At 29.5% G+C, this 22,154-nt stretch overlaps 1 protein-coding gene across 1 annotated transcript; it reads right to left on the minus strand.

The window, feature by feature from the left end:
- Window positions 1–10,962: 10,962 nt before the first annotated feature.
- On the minus strand, window positions 10,963–21,567 carry shams (glucoside xylosyltransferase 1 shams). The gene is made up of 4 exons (XM_065498729.1): window positions 21,418–21,567; window positions 21,061–21,349; window positions 20,657–20,999; window positions 10,963–11,427 (listed from the first exon to the last, which is right to left on the minus strand). The coding sequence occupies exons 1-4, from the start codon at window positions 21,549–21,551 to the stop codon at window positions 11,099–11,101; spliced, it is 1,095 nt and encodes a 364-aa protein (XP_065354801.1). The 5' UTR covers window positions 21,552–21,567; the 3' UTR covers window positions 10,963–11,098.
- Between the last annotated feature and the right edge of the window lie 587 nt (window positions 21,568–22,154).

A 22,154-nucleotide genomic window follows, 5' to 3' on the forward strand; every position in this document is an offset into this window, starting at 1 on the left:
ACTCTCAATACTATTCTTATGGATTATTTATGTATTCAAAATCAACAATCTAAAAATTTACAGAATCTTGCTGTTTTTATACCCTTCAGCTTCGTGAGAAGGGTATATATAAGTTTGTCATTCCGTTTGTAATTTCTACATTTTTCATTTCCGACCCTATAAAGTATATATATTCTGGATCCTTATAGATAGCGGAGTCGATTAAGCCATGTCCGTCTGTCTGTCTGTCTGTCTGTCTGTCCGTCTGTCTGTCTGTTGAAATCAATTTTCTGAAGGCCCCAGATATCTCCGGGATCCAAATCTTCAACAATTCTGTCAGACATACTTTCGAGAATTTTGCTATTTAAAATCAGCAAAATCCGTCCATAAATAACGGATATATGAGCAAAAATCCGAGACAACCTCTGAAAATTTCATCAAAAAACACAATGTATTGCATGCTTTGACAAAAAAGCAACAAAACGTATGGTTGTTGCTTTGGCGTTGTTGTTGTTTTTTATACAACTAACCGTTTGTTTGGTTGTGTGTTGGTTTTTTTGACAAAAAAACAACAAAACGTATGTTTGAATGTGCAAGTTTTGCGTATTTTGTTTTTTTTTTGTGTTTTGTTTCTTTTGGCGTTGTTGTTGTTTTTTATACAATTAAACGTATGTTTGGATGTGTGTTGGTTTTTTTGATAAAAAAACAACAAATCGTATGTTTGAATGTGCATGCTTTGCGTATTTTGTTTTTCTTTTGTGTTTTGTTTCTTTTGGCGTTGTTGTTGTTTTTTATACAATTAAACGTATGTTTGGATGTGTGTTGGTTTCATTGCCTTGCGTATTTTGTTTTTGTTTTTTCTTTTGGTGTTCTGTTTCGTTTGGCGTTGTTGTTGTTTTTTGTGTTCTTGATAAATTTAGGATGCTGTAAGCTGAAAGTGGGCAATGTATATACATACCTATATACTAATTATAAAAAATAATAATGCATCCACAACAAAGGTGAAGGGTATATAAGATTCGGCATAGCCGAATATAGCACTCTTACTTGTTTAATATATTGTTACGAAATTGTACTTGAATTCAAATATAAAGATTTTAACGGCTGATTTAAAAGTAGCATAATGCTTTCAAATAACAGTGCTGTAATGGCAGACTGTAACATATCTGTGGGCATTGTTAAATAAAAGCTTTCAGTTGATTTGATCGTAAGTTGGCAACGCTGTATTCGAATATTCAGTTAAAGAACATTGTAGAAAGTACACCACAGATGGCGTATGATCTAGAATATTCGAACTTTGACAGTTAAAGAGCTTTCTAGATGGTAATGCAGTGTTATAAATAGTGGCAGAGGTTGCAGTCGTGAGTGAGTTTATCAGAGACGCTTTTCGAATAAACATCATCTAAGTGCCTTAAAGTGTGTTGTGTTTTCAAGTAAATTCGTGTACATTATAAATTGTGTCTGTAATTCTGAGAATTTATAAACGTGTATAAAAAACATTGAGTGGCTATTTAATTCTGTTGTTGTTGTACATTTTAAAGAAATAAAGAGTTGTTACAATTTTCAAACTACTAAACGGCTTTTATTTGCAATCAAAAGTATCCGGTTTATTTAAAGGAAATAAACCAGCGTTTTGAAAAGGTTAAAACGTAACAATATTTTTGTGTACTGCATTGCCAACTACTGCATTGCCGACTACTGCATTACCAAAAGTGAACACTACAAGATGAAATCAAGGCGTGGTGGCAGCGCAACGCCAGCTGATTATTTTTTGCTTTACTCATGGTTTGCCTTGTGAAATGTCAAAAACTTGTTTACAAATAGTCAAAGTTTATAAACAAACATTTTTTAATTTGTTTACGAGTAAAAAGATTATTTTATATTTAAAAAAGTCAGTTTTTATCAACGATTTGTGTGCATAAAATATTTGGAAGTGATAAAAATAACTATTTAATTTTAAAAGTGCGTGTTTGTGAATTTTTTTTTTAAATAAAAATTGTTGCTGCATATAAATTTTAAGAACCCTTTAAAAGTGCTGTATAAAAATGCGTCATTGCCTCTTATGTCGGAAAAAAGGATTAGCTGGAAGTGGTTCGTTCTTTAAGGTTCCTCAAGACCCAAGAAGAAGAGAAAAGTGGAGTCAAATATGTCAAAAGCAACTTACCCCATGCTGCTATATATGCATGGACCACTTCTCCCAGGCCGACATTATAACTTCGGGACATCGTTGTTTTTAATGCCCAACGCTATGCCAATAGTGCAGCAACAAAACGAAATAACAATGCATAGTAGTGATATGCCCATGGATAATATACGGTTCTCTTGCCCAACCCAATATATGGTATCTGAACTTGAGCCAGTAGTGCAACTGCAAAACAAAACAACAAGTGTTATGCCTTCAGTGGACTTATGGTTATCATGCCAAACCGGATATGAAATGCCATTCGAACTTAATCCACCAGGGAGTTCTCCGCAAGGTTTACATTTCTTTTCTATGGAAGAAATTTCAAATACTGCAGCTTCACAGTGTCCAGAGCAAATTCAGATAGAAAAAGAATCTCAAACTGAGTAAGTTATATCAAATATGAATAATGTAAGTTATGTAGTTATTTTGTTGTGCCCTGTATTTTAATATATATCTTGGATTAATTTATCCATGATATTTTGCAAGTGTGCTTGGTAGGTTCCATATTGAGAGATAGCATACATACATTTGAAACCGATAGGCCATCAATAAAATGTTAATTTATGTTAAAAAATTTGATATTCTTATTTTATAAGTTTTTAATACTGTTTTTGTTGCTTATTTTAGTCCATCAATTTTTGATACAGTATCAAAAGAATATCAAGCAAAAATTCGCCAATTGGAATCAGAAAATAAAGACTTAAAATGCAAGCTCCTTCAAGCAAACATAGCCCTTGATTCCATGCGAAAAATATTTACAGAAGGTCAAATGAGAAGTCTTATGAAGCCAGGAAATGTAAAATGGAAGTGGAATGATATTTCTAGTGCCATTTGCTTGCACGCATCCGGGCCAAGGGCATATAATCACATGAACAAGAAAGGGTTTCCTCTACCTCATGTGACGACGTTGCAACGTTGGTGCCGAAAAGTTGATGTATCAGAAGGAGTTCTAAACAGCGCCATAGAATTTATGAGAAGAACGACAGATTTGTCGTTAGATGAAAAAATTTGTGTCTTGGCATTCGACGAAATGAAGGTAGAGGAAACCTTTGAGTATGACCCAATAGATGATGTCGTCAGGAAACCAGCGAACTACGTACAAGTAGTTATGGCACGTGGCTTGAAGAAGTCTTGGAAACAGCCAGTATTCTACGATTTTGACTGCAAAATGACATGTGATCTATTGCACACAATAATTTCAAAATTGTATGATGCTGGTTTTCCTGTGGTCGCAGTTGTGTGTGATATGGGTCCAACAAACTGTAAGTTCTTGAAAGAGTTGGGCGTAACTCCAGGTAAGTAACATGAAGATATACAACACAAATATACCACCACATGAACACACGCTACGCTCTTACTTCTAAAATTACGGTTTTTTTTTGCTATCGATGAGAATGTTTCATCTAGCTAAATGAACAAACGAATCTGGATTTCCGAATATACTCGCAATCAAATGGGTAATTACAAATAAAAATAATAATTTTATTGAAACTTTTGTTTAAGATTCGTATTTAAGCATTATTACTAAGATTTGATAATAATTAACATTAATTTCATCAATTTAATTTTCATTAGTTTAATTTTCATTAATTTAATTTTCATTAATTTAATTTCGTTTAGTAATAACATAAGTTAAATTAATTTTCGTTCATGGAAACAAAATCTATTTTAGCTTGCATATTGCAACCCCTAGAACTTTAATGGTTTTTTCGTAAACGATTATCAAAGTTTAGTTTACCACAAGTAAATTAATTTCAAATATTAAGAAACTTTAACAATCGATTGTAAATAAAACTGTTTATTCTATATTAATTCGTGGGGTTGAAAAATGCTATCGCTATTGTTCGCCAATGTTACAAATATAAGTTTAAATTTAAGACACTACATATATATTTTTTCCAAATATTAATATAATTTTTTTATATATTTCATTATTTCTGAAGACAAGCCATGGTTTCCTAATCCTGCGAACTCTAACGAAAAAGTATTTACTTTTTTTGACGCACCTCACCTTCTTAAATTGATCCGAAATCATTATCTGGATAGCGGAATAATTTTTAATAATGCTAAGCTGACTCGGCGCACAGTTTGGGACTTGCTAAATTGTACATCAAATTCCGATGTTTCAATAGTTTATAAATTAAGTGCAGAACACCTTAATGTTACAGGCCCTGGTATGTCAGTAATATTTAGGTATATAATTTTATTAATTTAAATTTTATGGTTCACTTTCAAGAAGGCAAAAGGTTAAATTAGCTGCTCAGCTTTTTTCTAATACCACAGCCAATGCTATTACACGGTGCTACTCACATGGCATGGATGTTTATGAGCCCATTGAAACAGCCGCATTCTTTCAACTGGTGAACGACTGGTTTGATGTGTTGAATTCGAAGATGGCAACATTTAATTACCCTGGCAAGGTATCTTGTTTTTCAATTTTTTAAATGTTATAAAATTATGCAAACATATATACTAATATGCAAAATATTTTGTTTTATCTCTAAAGGAACCCTATGGCTTATCACTTGAAAAACAAAGGGATGTCTTAAATCGCATCTTAAATACATCTTGGATGAAATTAATTATTGTGAGTTATGTATTTTGAATCCATTAATGAGACTTTTGGAAAATATAAGATACATATTATATATCAACGTGTAGGAAATTGTACTTTCTTTTCAAAAATGTATTAAATTTTTAATAATTAAAAATTTTATAGAAAATATGGGAATCATAAATGGTGGCTGATTTTTTAGAAAATTTGAATTTTTAAAATATAATAAAAGATTTATTTATGAATCGTTTTTATCGAAATTTGACACTTATATAGAAATTTTTGATCCAAATGCAAAAGTGGGAAAGAAATTTGTGAATTGTTATTGAGAATCTAAAAAATGGTATTTTTTTAGATTTTTGACTTTGTTGACTGTACCGAGGTCCGGTCTATAAATTATCTTTGCATGATATTTAAGAACATATTGGATCATACAAGAATGGTTTTAATTTTTTAAAAGCAGCTATGCGATTAGAGTAAATTTGGCATAAATTTGCAATTTACACAAAAAAATAGGTCTAATTCGGAAGGCTCTGGACCGCAGTTATACAAATTTTCAAATTATTTTTCTTTTATAGTACTTCCCAAAATGTTACCATTGAAAAAATAGAAACACATTATTTATTTTCTCTTTCTTTTCTGTATAACTAAACAATAAACTACTTTTTAAAATTTTTTAATTTAAATGCCCATACCATACCCACAGTGCTCGAGAGGACATTTGTACGAGAGCTAGGTGAAATCATGAACCGATTATGACCAAATATAAAGATTAACAAATTTACATGGACAGACGGAAATATAGATGGAGACGGGCAGACTGGCGGACGGGCAAACCCAAAAAGTTATTCAGTAAATTCAAATAAACATACCAAGTTTCATTACAATCAGATCATTTTTGCTAAAGTTATAGAATTTTCACAATTAAGGATATATGGCAGAACCAGTCCTTGCTGCAATCACAATAAAAATGAACTGAAATATTGTAAGATTAGTGCGTATAACAAATGCAGATTTTCATGATTTTTAGATCAATTATGTAGCCAAAACTAAAAATTATATTTTTGGCATATATGCGAGGTAGGTCCGATTTTTTTTCCAAAAATTGAATTTTTCTTAACTAAGGTATTTTATATTGGCATACCAAAATTTCAAAGCTCTACGATAACTCCTTCTATTTTTGTCCCATCGTTATATGGGGACAAAGCACTGTGCGACGTCACCATTTTAAGCATATAGGACCTGCTTCGAAAAGCATAGGCGCTTAATTTATTTTTGTAAATAATATATGGTTTATTGAATTGGTTTCTCCTTATTATATTTGCATCATTAAATTATCTTTTGGAGGTTGCAATAGTCATAAATGTCCACATGTGTTAGTTTGGGTAGCATTAAATATATGATGTCACCTTCCATGTATCAGGTAACACAGCCTTGATTACTTCAATGTCTATCATTTTAGTTTTATTTAAATAAAATCCAATTCAAAACTAGCCATCAAAATTATTTCGGTACTCTAATCATAACACAATTCTTTATTATATCTAAATTTTTATAACGTAATAGGAGTATGGGGTTTTTGGGATAAAATACAAATTTTTTTAATTTTAATGTGCTTTAATTTGTTTGTATTAATATTAAATGATGGTAATGCAACATTGTTATAGTTTTTAGCAATTTTTTATAATTATTTTTTTTTCAAAATTCCAAAAATTAAGCAAATTTCCGTAGAGTTGCATTTTTTTTGCTCGCACAATTTTACCACTGTTTTTACTAAAAATTTTATAATTCTCCTTACGTAAAAAAATATTGGAAAAAATGTCATACAATAATTGCCAATGATCAATAAGAATATAAATACAGCCGATGTGCGCAATTGGATATCTTTTTGAGCAAAATCAGTGCTGTTGAAAATCACATTGCATGACGTTGCATTTTTTATACTCGCTACTGTATATACTTTATTAAGTAGAAAATAAGCATTGGCTCTAAACTCCTTATATTCTAAGACAAATTTATATAGAATTGACATTGAAATAAATAATATAAATAAAATGTACTATACTAATGTACAAATTCTATTGTAAAAATACTCTTATGGTTAAAATGCTGTTACCAAAATAATGGAAAATTTTAATACGGTTTTTACTTTTTGAAGGTAAAAAATATATATTATAGGGAATACTGGCTAGATTAAAACAAGAACAATCTTAATAAAAAGCTGAAAATTATTGTACATATAAAAAAGTACTTTAATGTTTTTAAATAGTTTCTAGTATCTAATAAATTATATTCATTTATGTACATATCGCTAATTTCCTGCAACAACGTCATAGCTCAAATTCATGTTTTTTGAACTAAGTAATACAAAATATTCGCCGTTCTATAGTCTTTCATATAGTTTTTTCAGTTTTCCAAAAAGTCAATTATTTTTTGTTTGAGTTTTTTTTTCTCGTATATTTGAGAAGTAAAAATTTGGTTTAAATAAAGAAATAAAGATATTTCTGAAATCGCATGATTTGTTAAAAATTTATTTAAGAAATAGTAAAATGTCCTAAAATATTCAAAGCCGTTTTTCTCGAAACGAATTTTTTTTTGAAGTATGACGTTTTTGCAGCAAATGAACGATATGTACATACTATATTAAAATAGTTTTTCGTAATTACTACGTTTCAATAATTCTTGTAATTATGCATGTAACAATTTTTTTACACTTTCAAATGTGGGAACTCTTAAGAATTAAAATTTGTTTGCTATCTTTGTTAGAAGTTATCGACCATCGTAAAAATTCAAAAATAATATTTTTGTATTGTACTCGTTCTAAACCGTTGACAAATCTGGTCAGAATATCTTATAGTGTTTGAGTATACATATCAGAAATTTATCCAACATTCGTTTTTTATCGTTTTACAATTATTAAATTGTTTCCGCTGAATTGTCACTTTGAACTGAAAATACGGTTGTACTTTTATTAATCCAAATTTACGAAACTCGAAACTTATCAAGCTTAGTTGATACTATTTGCATTGGCCATATACAGGTATGTGATGAAAATCGAATTCAAAGCGATCAGTTTGAAAAGCTGCGATTTAAAGAATCATGGAATTTTTGATAATTTTCTGACAAATAGCTAATAATTTAAAAGAATTTAGACATGAAATCATGATTTTACAACACATATAATATTTACAAAAAACACATGCAATCTGTTTGTCACCTGCAAAGTGAATTCGCCTTGCATTTTTTAAAATGAATTTAAACGTATGATAATTAAAGTCTAAACAATTTATAAAACGATAAGAATAAATACATCACATCTTTTTTTTCGTTTTCAATCCAATTTTTGTTTACATGATTTATGTGTCTTTTTTTACGCACAGTAGCCCAATAAAGTCTACATACAGGAATTCAAGGCGTATTAACGTATTAATACGCCTTGCAGGAATTCAAATTAAATTTCTTTCGTTGAAAGCAGTATTTGTAAGTTAAAATTAATGGAATATATTTGTTAAAAAAATAAATTCACACTCAAAAAGATTAAAACAACATCACTTAAGTCGGGTTTAGCAACATTTCCTATCACGTCCAAAATTTCACCTTTATTAGACTTTTTGATTCTGAGTCAAATAACGACATTTTTTTGGTTTTTTGGGCTTTAATGTTCAAAATATTATGAAACTTAGGCCCTAATTTTGTAAATCACGTCACGAAAGTGATATTTATGTGCAAAGCAAAAACAACAATTCACACATTTCAAAAATTTGTTTTTTTTTTATGTACAAATTGTGAACCAAACAAACGCACAAAGTGTTCAAGTGTTGATTTGCCTTTCACAATTTGAAAATTGTGTACACAAAACAAAAACAAATTTTTAAAACGTGTGAAATGTTGTTTTTGCTTTGCACATAAACATCACTTTGGTGACGTGATTTACAAAATTAGGGCCTTAATAGCCCAGCCCACCCAAAAGTAGCCGTGACCGAAAATAAATATTTCGTTATTTTACTCAGAATCAATAACTCTAATAACGTTGAACTTTTGGGCGTTATTTGAATTTTTTTTTTTGCTAAAATCGACATAAGACATGTATTATTATATATCTCATAAAAAAACTGCTTTAAATTAAAGTAACATAATAATTTTTCCTGTATGTAGACTTTCTTGGGCTACTGTATGTATGTCTTTTGAAATGCATTCGATTATTTCACATAAAATTAAAATGCAGATCTGATGTGTGATTGGAAAATATCATGAAAAACAATATATGTACACAACCAGGAAGAGAGCTATATTCGGCTTTGCCGAATCTTATATACTCTATATAACAAATTATACTTCAAAATAAAAATTTTAAATATTTTTAGGTAAAAATTTTTTTTTTGAATTTTTTGGAATTTTTTTTTTTAAATTTTTCAATTTTTTTTTAATATTTAGCAAACAAAACCTTTTGGTGAAAAAAAAAATATTTTTTTCCGATTTTGACCCATTGTAGGTCCAACTTACTATATCTTATATACGTCGTTGCAAAGGTTTTTGAAATATCTATCATTAAATATCTTATTGGCCGACTTCATAAACGCGGTAATGCAAAGCAATACTTTGTGACATTCATGAACGCATAAATGTTTTGTAAAGAATCATAAATAAAAACAGTTCACAAATTTGACAGATTCTGCGCATGGAAAAGCATTGCCATTAGGGTATTCAATTAATCGGGTTTCTGGTTTAATCGGTTAATCGAGCAAATAATTAATCGAGGTTTAGATTTATTCGGTTAATAATCGGTTAATTTAAAATTATTCGATTAACCGAATAATTTCTATTTTCATTTTAAATTGAAAATACAACAAAGAATTTTGTGTACAAAAACATAAAAAACTACAAATAAGGTATTTGAGATCATTTTTGATTAGAAAGATATTAACATCTACTATTTATATTTCTGAAATCGCATGATTTGTTGAAAATTTATTTAAGAAATAGTAAAATGTCATAAAATATTTAAAGACATTTTTCTCGAAACGACTTTTTTAAAATATGATATTGTTGCAGCAAATGAGCGATGTGTGAGTTTTTTATAGTTTTATTGAGATCTTCTGAAATAATCTTTTATAAAAAGAATATAATTTAAACGATTTTTTCTTATATTTAATAAAATTTTCTTGGAAAAAAAACTCTCTGATTGTATATGTTGGAGAAATCAAAAGCATGATAAAGAATATTCCTTTTTGGATTGTTTTAGATTTTGATTAATTCAATATTTTCGTTTAGTTATGATAAAAGACTCATTTCAAAAAAAAGTTTCGTAAAAATTCCCGGGAATTTTTTAATACTAAATTAAACCAAAAACCAGTACATTTTTTTCGAATAAATTGTCTTTTTTAATACTAAATTGAAATTTCTGAAATACAGTTAGAAATTTCTGAAACACAATTAGACAATTCTGGAATGTAATTAGACCTTTCTGATTAGAAATTTTTGAAATACAATTGAAAATGGTGTAGAACTTAAAAAATATATGGATATAATAGAATAATTCAATTAGAAACAAATTTGGCCATCACAAAGAATCTGAATATTGTAACTTTCAGAAGAAAACGTATACAAAAAATATATTCCCGGGAAATTTTTCTCGCTTAGGAACCCTAATACATACTCACTAATCATGTTTATTTTTTATTTTTATTTTAATTTGAAATTTGTATTTGAATTGAAACGGAAAAATAAATACCAAAAAAATGTTTAAAGTGCAAAAAAAAGGAATTTCGGTTAATCGGCACAAATTAATCGGTTTATTTGTTATTTGAAAATCGGCAATTTCAAATTATTCGAACAGTTAACCGTCCAAAATTAATCGGTTAACCGATTAACGGTTAATCGATTGAATACCCTAATTGCCATACAATAATGAACTTGCGACATTGCCAAAACAAAATCTATTGCGTTTATAAAAAACTATGCATTGCAGTGTTGCTTTGCAAGATGCGTTTATGAAGTCAGATAGTGTCTATATTAATGACTTATTAATCCAGATACAGGTCAAAAATCGTAGTTGTCCAGGTTTTTTCCTTATATCTTAGCCATTTGTGGACCGATTTTCTTGATTTTAAATAGCAACCGAGCCGGAAGAATTCCGGAGATATTGATGTATGAATCGTTATTTGGGGGCTTCGGAAAGTTAATTTCAACAGACAGAGGGATATGGCTTAATCGACTCTGCTATCTATAAGGATCCAGAATATATATACTTTATAGGGTCGGAAAATTATATTGTGTGAAATTACAAACGGAATGACAAACTTATATATACCCTTCTCACGCAGGTGGAGGGTATAAAATTACGATTTGAGAAGATAGGACAAATGTTTGCCGAGTTCATATTATGTATCGTAATAGTATTCATTTTTAAATATTTTGTTTGCCAATAGTACGAGTTCCTTAGCAACTTTGCCGCAATTTGATTCAGTAACTATCGGATTCTGTAAACCGTCCTTCAGAGGCACCAGGAAATCGCTATATGGGTTGGAACCCAACTGAAAACTTTCTATTGCTTCGAACGCAGCTCGAAATAAAGGTTGTTTATTTGAATGAAAGTATCCACGGTTGCCATGCATGATTTTAATGCCTTCCACAGAGGCATTGCAAATACTCATATACATGCAATGGTCTGGACGGTAGTTGTATTCACAAGGAATTATAAAAAGTTTTTCTGAAAGAAAAATCAAATTGTTTAGTGGAAATAAAAAGTATATACATACATATCGCACTCGTTCAACAATACTGTATTAACTCAAAATTTTTAAAAATTCACTTTTTGCAAGAAATTAACTAACAACATCAATATCTATCTACTGTAAAAATTTCAACGTATTCCGATTACTCTTTCATCGTGAAAACCACATTTGAGACCACATTGTATCAACAAAAAGGTATTATTTTGAGTTAATACAAAAATTTAAATAGAAATACATGGTATATTTTCATAAAAAAATGTATTATTTTGAATTGAGCCTTTATTCAAGTTAAAAATAATCAAATTTTTTTTTTAAATATTTTTATTTAAACAAAATCAAAATTTTTTTTTTAATGTTTTAAATTATTTTTAAAATTTTTTTTTTTCCAAATCAAAATTTGTTTTTTTTAAATTTCTTTAATTATTTTTTTTTGGAAAAAGAATTTATGAAAAAAAAAAATTTTTGATGAAAAAAAAATTCGGGTTAAAAAATATTTTTTTCCGATTTTGACCCATTGTATGTCAAACTTACTACGGTCTTATATACTTCGTTGTAAAGGTCTTTGAAATATCTATCATTAGATATCCATATTGTCTATATTAACCTTTAACTTATGACGTGAAAATTTTTGACATAGTCACAGATGTGGTGTAAATTTTACACCTTATAATTTTTGCAAAAAATTTTACTTTAAAAAACATTTTTTCGTTAATATTTGCTTTTTAACAATAAGATACAACAATTTCAATTTAAAAAAATTAAAAAAGGAAAGCAAAATGTTATTTGAAACAAAAATGCAGGCACTTTATTTCGCAAGCCTTTTTGATAAAACTTTAAAAAAATGAAGAGAGGGTGTAAAATTTACCACCACCTCATAAGTTAAAGGTTAATGACTTAGTAATCCAGATATAGGTCAAAAATCGAGGTTGTCCTAGTTTTTTCCTTATATCTCAGCCATTTGTGGACCGATTTTCTCGACAGAGCCGGAAGAAATTCGGAGATATTGATGTATGAATCGTGTATGTAAGTTATTTGGGGGCTTCGGAAAGTTGATTTCAACACACAGACGGACATGGCTATATCGATTCCGCTATCTATAACGATCCAGAATATATATACTTTATGGGGTCGCAAATGAAAAATGTGGAAATTACAAACGGAATGACAAACTTATATATACCCTTGCCACTCATGGTGAAGGGTATAAAAATATCAAGAAGTTACAGAAAAATAATTTATTTTGCAATAATTGCAAAAATTTTAAAGAAAAACAATGTAAATATAATTTCAAATGGAATTTGCTTAAAATGATGTATTCGGATTTTCATATTCTCTTAAAATGTAATCACAAACAGTTTTTGCCCTCTACTGAAAATTTTAGAATTTTGATTTAATACTGTATTGCTGAACGAGTGCGATTGTACCTATGTACATTAGAGTGCTCCAAAAAAATAAAATTGCGAATTTTGACCGTCCCCCCCTCTAGAATTGTTCTATGTATTGTAGAAACACATTGTGTAAAATATTAGGATGATAGGATAACGTTAACTGGTGGCGCAACGACGCTGAAGTTTTGAGGTGCATTTACAAGGGGAAAATATGCAATTTTTTCAGTTTTTGTAAAAATTTTGCCATTAAATAATGACTTTTACAATTTAATTTAAAAGAATCGAAATGTGTACGTAATTGTCGTTATAATAAGATATAAAAGACAAAAATTGGTGAAAAAATGTTAAAGTTATTAAAAAATCGCCAGGCCATTAACGTGTCTCAGGCCACTAGAACAAGAAATTTATGAACAAAATTAACATATTTTGAGAAATATTAAAATAAAAGCTTATTTTTACTTAAAATATATCCATATTTACTTGTATATGAGTTTTTATCCTCGTAGGATACCGTTAACCTATTCGCAGGTATGACCAAAAAAATTAAATTTTTTTAACGGCAGTTTCAAAACTCCAATTTCAAATTTTTAAAAATTTTGTTAAACAAATTTCAGAATTTTTTTTATCATCACATGGGGATTTATTGACAACATAATAGGGAATAAAAATGTGAAAAAAGTATGTCAATACCTCCTATAGTTTTTCCGTACCTGCGATATAAATTTTGCGATTTTCGAGAAAAACTAATTTTTTGGCCATATTTTGGGGAATGACCAGAATTTCATTACTGTAATGATTTTTGAGTAAAAGCTATTCAGAATAATATAGTCCAGGTAATTTTAAATATAGTTTGAAAGTTTTACTAAAATCGGAAAACTTTAACCCTTAATAGCACTTCGGGTCCAAATGACCCTCAACTTTTAAAATCACGAAAAACACATTCATTTTTTTAGTTTAGGTTAAGATTTGAATACTTATTTGTAAATTTCTAAAAAGAAAGATTCAATAAAGAAAAAAGATACTGAAAAAAAAAATTTTGACCCCAAGTACTCTTAAGGGTTAATTTCCATTTTTTTACTGTTATTGTGAATACTAGACTTCATTTTATATTTTTCTTAAGTTTCATCAAAATCGGCCCAAAAATATATAATATTTCGCTATTTTTCCATGAGAAATTCCAAATATTGAAAAAATTTACCTTTGACCTTCACGATTTAAGGGTTAAAGTTTTCCGATTTTAGTAAAACTTTCAAACTATATTTAAAATTACCTGGACTATATTATTCTGAATAGCTTTTACTCAAAAATCATTACAGTAATGAAATTCTGGTCATTCCCCAAAATATGGCCAAAAAATTAGTTTTTCTCGAAAATCGCAAAATTTATATCACAGGTACGGAAAAACTATAGGAGATATTGACATACTTTTTTCACATTTTTATTCCCTATTATGTTGTTCAAAAAGTACCATTGCAATAAGAAAATAGTACCATCGATTATCACTTTTAAATTCGCATTCACTAAACCATAAGTTTGAATTTTAGATTTGTATATCATTTCCTATATTATCAACTAATTTTGTTTCTATAATACTTCATATTTAATAAATTATCACAAAACCGAAACCGATCGCTTTTTAATTTTTTAAAACCGAAACCGTGGTTTTGAAATTCTTCGATTTTTTGGAAACTCTAGGTCCATTATTATAGGAAATTCAAAAAGTACCATTAGAATATATAAAAAGTACCATTAGAATATATAAAAAGTACCAAAAATCCCCCACTTGTGGTTTCCGACTCACTCGGGTCCATATAAGCTTAATTTCATGGCTTTAGGTTCATTGGTGAAGAAATTACAAAAAGTACCATTTGAATAAAGAAAAAGTACCAAAAAGTCTCCCCCTAGACTTCTCACTTAGGACCATATTTGTTTAATTTCGTGTTTCTAAGTCCATTGTTATAGAAAATTCAAAAAAAGTACCATTAGAATAAAGAAAAAGTACCAAAAAGTCTCCCCCTAGAATTCTCACTGACTTAGGACCATATATGCTTAACTTCATATTTCTATGTCCATTATTACAGAAAATACAAAAAGTACCATTAGAATATAGAAAAAGTACCAAAAAGCAGTCACTTGTAGATTCCCGCTCACTTCGGCCAATATAAGCTTAATTTCATGTTTCTAAGTCCATAGTTATAGAAAATTCAAAAAGTACCATTAGAATAAAGAAAAAGTACCAAAAAGTCTCCCCCTAGAATTCTCACTTACTTAGGACCATATATGCTTAATTTCATGTTTCTAAGTCCATAGTTATAGAAAATTCAAAAAAGTACCATTAGAATATAGAAAAAGTACCAAAAAAAACAACGCTTGTGGTTTCCCACTCACTCGGTTTATATATAAGCTTTATTTCATGTTTCTAGGTTCATTGGTGAAGAAATAACAAAAAGTACCATTCCAATAAAGAAAAAGTACCAAAAAGTCTCCCCCTAGAATTCTCACTCACTTAGGCCCATATATGTTTAATTTCATGTTTCTAAGTCCATTGTTATAGAAAATTCAAAAAAGTACCATTAGAATTAGGGATGCCAATCCCGAAATCCCGATCCCGAAAATTCCGGGATTTTTCGGGATCGGGATTTCCCGAATCCCGGGATTTGTGAAAAAGAATCCCGGGATTTTTCGGGATTAACGAATCCCGAAATATTACAAGATTTTTGATATTTTCAGGAAGATTTTTCAAGCTTCTAAAATACCTAGAAAGCTAAATTTCAGCATACTTATAATTCTAATCTCGCCGAATCTTGTATACCCACCATCAATGGAGACTTGATTAGCATTTATGAATGAATGACTTATATCGAAATTTATGTTAATATCATTATATGGGGGATTTCATGTCAAGTGAACCAACTTTTGAAATCGATGTCTTCCGATGGATGAAATTTGCACCAAGGTTAGCTCTATTGGATAGTAACTCAGACACAATTTTTCAACAACATCGGTCGAGAACTCTCTGAGTTATAGGGGGTAAAATTTTGACAATTTGGTCAAACAGGGGTTTTTTCTTATCCATGTAACTTATTACCTATTGTTCTTAGCAAAATGTGTTCCAAATAGTATAGATAGCTATTTCTTCGATCTTTCGAAAAAAAATATTTAAAAAAAAAAATAAAAAATTTTTAATATTTTTTTTCCGAAATCAAAAACTTTTTTGACTTTTTTTTAAAATACGCTATTTTTTTTTATTTTTTTTTTTTTCTTAAAATAAAGTTTAGATATTTTCCTTGAACACCTACTTGGTCGCTTAGTGGGATGCGAGTGGGATATCTATCAAAATAAATATTTTGTAACTCAAAACATAAAATTTTTGACTTTTTTTGCAAAATCAAAAACTTTGTTGACTTTTTTTTTTCAAAATGGACCCTTTTTTAATTTTTTTTTTAGGTCAAACAAAAGCTTAGATATTATCCTTGAAGACCCTTTTGGTCGCTTAGTGGGATGCGAGTGGGATATCTATCAAAATAAATATTTTTTAACTCAAGACTTACAATTTTTGACTTTTTTTTTTGCAAATACGATTTTTTTTCCAAATGGGCCCTTTTTTTAAAATTTTTTTTGTAGTCAAAAGAAAGCTTAGGTCCATTCCTTTAAGATATTTTTAGTCCCTTAGTGGGATGCGAGTGGGATATCTATCAAAATAAATGTTTTAACACAAAAATTGTATGTCTTGAGTTACAAAACATTTATTTTGATATATATCCCACTCGCATCCCACTAAGCGATCAAAACCATCTTAAAGGAATAGGCCTAAGCTTTCTTTATAGCAAAAAAAAAATTACAAAAAGGGCCCATTTTAAAAAAAAGTCAAAAAAGTTTTTGATTTTGCCAAAAAATCAAAAATTGTATATCTTGAGTTACAAAATATTTATTTTGATAGATATCCCACTCGTATCCCACTAAGGGACCTAAAATATCTTAAAGGAATGGACCTAAGCTTTCTTTTGACTAAAAAAAATTTTTTAAAAAAGGGCCCATTTTGAAAAAAAATTCGAATTTGCAAAAAAAAAGTCAATAATTGAATGTCTTGAGTTACAACATTTTTATTTTAATAGATATCCTACTCACATCTTCCTAAGTGACAAAATAGGTCTTAAAGGAAAAGACCTAAGCTTTCTTTTTAGCAAAAAAAATTTTTAAAAAAAAGTCCCATATTGGAAAAAAATTTCGATTTTGCAAAAAAAAATTAAAAAATTGTATGTCTTGCGTTACAAAATATTTATTTTGATAGATATCCCACTCGCATCCCACTAAGGGACTAAAAATATCTTAAAGAAATGGACCTAGGCTTTCTTTTGAGCAAAAAAAAAAAATTAAAAAAGTTCCCATATTGGAAAAAAATTTTGATTTTGCAAAAAAAAATTAAAAAATTGTATGTCTTGCGTTACAAAATATTTATTTTGATAGATATCCTACTCGCATCCCACTAAGGGACTAAAAATATCTTAAAGGAATGGACCTAAGCTTTCTTTTGACTACAAAAAAAATTTTAAAAAAAGGGCCCATTTGGAAAAAAAATCGTATTTGCAAAAAAAAAGTCAAAAATTGTAAGTCTTGAGTTAAAAAATATTTATTTTGATAGATATCCCACTCGCATCCCACTAAGCGACCAAAAGGGTCTTCAAGGATAATATCTAAGCTTTTGTTTGACCTAAAAAAAAAGATTAAAAAAGGGTCCATTTTGAAAAAAAAAAGTCAACAAAGTTTTTGATTTTGCAAAAAAAGTCAAAAATTTTATGTTTTGAGTTACAAAATATTTATTTTGATAGATATCCCACTCGCATCCCACTAAGCGACCAAGTAGGTGTTCAAGGAAAATATCTAAACTTTATTTTAAGAAAAAAAAAAAAATAAAAAAAAATAGCGTATTTTAAAAAAAAGTCAAAAAAGTTTTTGATTTCGGAAAAAAAATATTAAAAATTTTTTATTTTTTTTTTTAAATATTTTTTTTCGAAAGATCGAAGAAATAGCTATCTATACTATTTGGAACACATTTTGCTAAGAACAATAGGTAATAAGTTACATGGATAAGAAAAAACCCCTGTTTGACCAAATTGTCAAAATTTTACCCCCTATAACTCAGAGAGTTCTCGACCGATGTTGTTGAAAAATTGTGTCTGAGTTACTATCCAATAGAGCTAACCTTGGTGCAAATTTCATCCCGATCGGAAGACATCGATTTCAAAAGTTGGTTCACTTGACATGAAATCCCCCATATACAAATTATTTACTGACTATAAAATATTTTGGACTGGAACTCACAAAAGTTGGTAGAAGGGTTTATTTTCATATACAACTTGTTTATGACCATTTTAATCACGATATTAATTATTATAAGCCAATTGGACTAGGGACAAATGTAGCCCGATTTCCGCAATACTTTGCAGTATAATTTCGGAGTACTTAGAACTTATTTTGTGCACAATTTTTTAAGGATTGGCGCATATTCAACATATTTATGACTGCTCAAATAGTATTCCGGGAGACAATTGTATGGGGCTAGGGGAAATCATGGACCATTTTCAATACCAAACAAACCATATATTTGTGGATAATTTTAGCCAGCTGGCTTCTTTCGTTTGTGCCCTATCGTGTTTTTAACAGACAGGCCGACATTTTTTGTAATATAATAAAACAATACTTTTTATTTTTAATATTAATATAGGGATGGAGCAAACATTTTCGACAAAAGTTGTGCAGTTTCAATTGCAAATAACTTTTAAACTTCATTACCAATTTTTACACGATTGGTCTCATAGTAAGGGCAATGTCCGCTTTCCTAAAAATCCTCTTGCTATGAACATGGCATATGTACTCAATACAAAAGTTATAAAATTTTCAATTTTGTTATGGATTTATCACGGTTAAATTTATTTTAATTCAATGCATTAGTTTTTGCTTTGTTATATTTTTTCTTATTCATATTAACGAAATAAATAGTTTTTATTGTTGAATTTTATGTTTTTGACGTTTAACTAAAATCCCGAAGTCCCGAAAAATCCCGAAATCCCGAAAAATCCCGGGATCCCGAAAAATCCCGGGGTCCCGAAAAATCCCGGGATCCCGGGATTTACATTTCTAAAATCCCGAATCCCGGGATTTGTAAAACCCAGTCCCGTTTGGCATCCCTAATTAGAATATAGAAAAAGTACCAAAAAACCCACGCCTGTGGTTTCCCACTCACTCGGTTTATATATAAGCTTTATTTCTTGTTTCTAGGTTAATTGGTGAAGAAATAACAAAAAGTACCATTCCAATAAAGAAAAAGTACCAAAAAGTCTCCCCCTAGAATTCTCACTCACTTAGGACCATATATGTTTAATTTCATGTTTCTAAGTCCATTGTTATAGAAATTTCAAAAAAGTACCATTAGAAGAACAAAAAAGTACCAATAGTTCAGTTCAAACATTTTGGTACCTAAATATTATCCGCTATTCCTAACACTAACTTCACTCAGATACATATCAGCTAACTTTAATGTCGATAACTGAAATAATTTAAAATGTTAAAAAAGTACCATTAGGAGAAAATTACCAATTTCCCTTTTCTTCCTTGAAATTTAAAAATATTCCATTTTGCCAAAATTGTTTATGCTATAGGCATGTCTCAAAATATTAAAATCTGTGTTAATGTGCCCAAGAATAAATATGTTTTAAAAAAAGTACCAAACTGTTTACCCGGATTTGGCCCAATATACACCTTGGTACTCGAGTTCCAAATAACACCCTGTTAGTTAATTTTTGTATGAACCAACGTTAAAAAAAATTATCAAAATTGGCTTAATAATTTCAATTTTCCCGATTTTATCCCCTTTTTGGTACCTTTTTTATCCCCATTGGGGTGGTACAATTTTATTCAAATAAATTTCTGTAACGCGGTGGGAGCTCATAATAAAATATTCGTATGTCTATGTCAAATTATAGAAAAACATATTTTATGAAAAAGTACCAAAAATAAACACAATTTTTATCCCTTAAGGGTTCGAATTTCCAAAAAGTACCAAACCTATATTTTTTATTTTTTGATAAGTAAAGAACACGATTTAAAATTTGATTCTATGTTTATTGGTTTAAAGGATACATAGGGTGCCAAAAAAGTACCAAAATACAGTTTTTACCCGTTATCTCCCCTAAAAGTTTCGAATTTCGAAAAAGTACGAAACACCTGTCAGCTTATTTTTTGAATGGAGTAACAAGCAATTTTAAGTTTTTTTGTATCTTTATTAGTTTTTAAGATATAAGGTTACCGAATTTACCCGTTTTTACCCTTTTTTACCCCCTAAACGTTCGAATTTCCAAAAATCCCTTCTTATCGGATCGTTTTGGGGAGGGAGGAACCCACAGTTAAAATTTCATGATTCTAGCTTCAGCCGTTTGGGCTGTACGATGATGAATGAGTCAGTCAGTCAGTCAGTCAGTAACGTTACTCTTTTATATATATAGATTATAACGACAATTACGTACACATTTCGATTCTTTTAAATTAAATTGTAAAAGTCATTATTTAATGGCAAAATTTTTACAAAAACTGAAAAAATTGCATATTTTCCCCTTGTAAATGCACCTCAAAACTTCAGCGTCGTTGCGCCACCAGTTAACGTTATCCTATCATCCTAATATTTTACACAACGTGTTTCTACAATGCATAGAACAATTCTAGAGGGGGGGGACGGCCTGTACCTAGAAAGTTTTTTTCGTCCATACAATCTTGGAGCACTCTAATGTACATATAATAAATATTGAGGAATACTAAATACCTGGATGGTAATAAAAAAGTATATTAATTATATCCTGGTCACCCCAGGTTATACGCAATTTATATTCTTTGTGAATTGGGAGTACGTGTTCTTCCCATTTGAATTGTCGCATGCGAGTTAGATTCATTAACATTACACCAGAATTTACTCCCAATGGACCATAGTATGGATGACGTGCAAATCTATTGTACCAACCAATATTGGGATCTTCATGTTCTGGAGTAAGTGCAGCAATTTGAGTGTCATTAAATCTACTGAAATACTTCCAAACATCCCCAACTGGAGATAAAAATAATATGTCTGTATCCACATACAAAAGAGATTCAACCGATTGCAAAAGAGACTAGAAAAAATTACCATTGAGAAGATATATTTATTTACCACACAACTCCACAATACCTTACCGGTAGGAACAACCTTTGTGCAGCACATGGTTTAAATAACGTTTTCCATTCGCCATTTAAAGGAAACTGAAGAGGATATAATTCAAAGTCAAATTCTTCTTTTCTTAAAGAGCGCCAATCACTAAGCTTTTCATTAAAACTAGACTGCAATTGATCTTCAGCAAAAACTAAAAAGTGCAACTTGTCTTTCGCGTTGTTAAATAGCAGTGCAGATTTTATCATTACCAACGTCTCTTGCAGCCGCTGACCACATGCAACCACGGCTATGTAGAAAGTTGGACGGGACGTTCTAAACAAAAATAAAATATATGTATGTATTAATAAAATATGTATTTTCTTTTTGTTTCAAGTACGTACTTAAGCACGCTATTCGCTACTGGAACTTTAGTGTGTGAAGAGTTAGCCAACACATCATAGTGATGATGTATTAAATATATAACAACGGTTGTTAAGAATACGCTTACGACAAGGATTATTCTCCGGAACCTCATTTCATCTAATTACATTAATTAATAATAAATATACATATATTTAATTAAACTAATACATTCCAAGAGATGATTAAATATTCATTCATTCTTTTCATTTACTGTATTTTCACGTTCTAATTCGTAACAATCCTTGCGGATGTCTAATAATTTTTTTTATCACTTTTTGATCAGTATATTTAACATTCTGTATATATTTGTTTACTTTTTCTATTTAATGTTCACTTTGCTGCAAATATTTATTTTGTTTTGAATTGTATATCAAAAACACATTTATCAATTTAGTTACAATTGCGACCGCTGTCGGCAAACCACAACCAAATAGTTAACAATTAAATGACGGGCGACAAAGAAGGTAAATATCTACAAAGTGCTTTTAGGGCCGTTTTCTCATTAGGTGATTATCTTTTTTCCCAACAAAGAACTGCAGGTTAAAGAAATTTGGTTTTCTCAATGTCTCATTTGCTTCTATTCTGTCGCAAAGCTAACCTGACTGCCAATTATTTATTTATCGTACAGATAAATCCAATCCGCTGACAGCTGTTCATAGTTTTTATGTGTTTGTGTAAACGAAATTAAATAGATTTTATAAAAAAAAATTTTAAT

The sequence above is a fragment of the Calliphora vicina genome, chromosome 1 (genome assembly GCF_958450345.1).
Source record: "Calliphora vicina chromosome 1, idCalVici1.1, whole genome shotgun sequence".
In the NCBI taxonomy this organism is placed as follows: Eukaryota; Metazoa; Arthropoda; class Insecta; order Diptera; family Calliphoridae; genus Calliphora; species Calliphora vicina.

Coding starts and splice junctions, on each gene's coding strand:
- shams (XM_065498729.1), bottom strand. CDS start 21,551: ATGAGGTTCCGGAGAATAATCCTTGTCGTAAGCGTATTCTTAACAACC. Junction 21,350..21,417: donor GTAGCGAATAGCGTGCTTAA/GTACGTACTTGA, acceptor ATTTTTGTTTAG/AACGTCCCGTCCAACTTTCT. Junction 21,000..21,060: donor CACAAAGGTTGTTCCTACCG/GTAAGGTATTGT, acceptor AATTTTTTCTAG/TCTCTTTTGCAATCGGTTGA.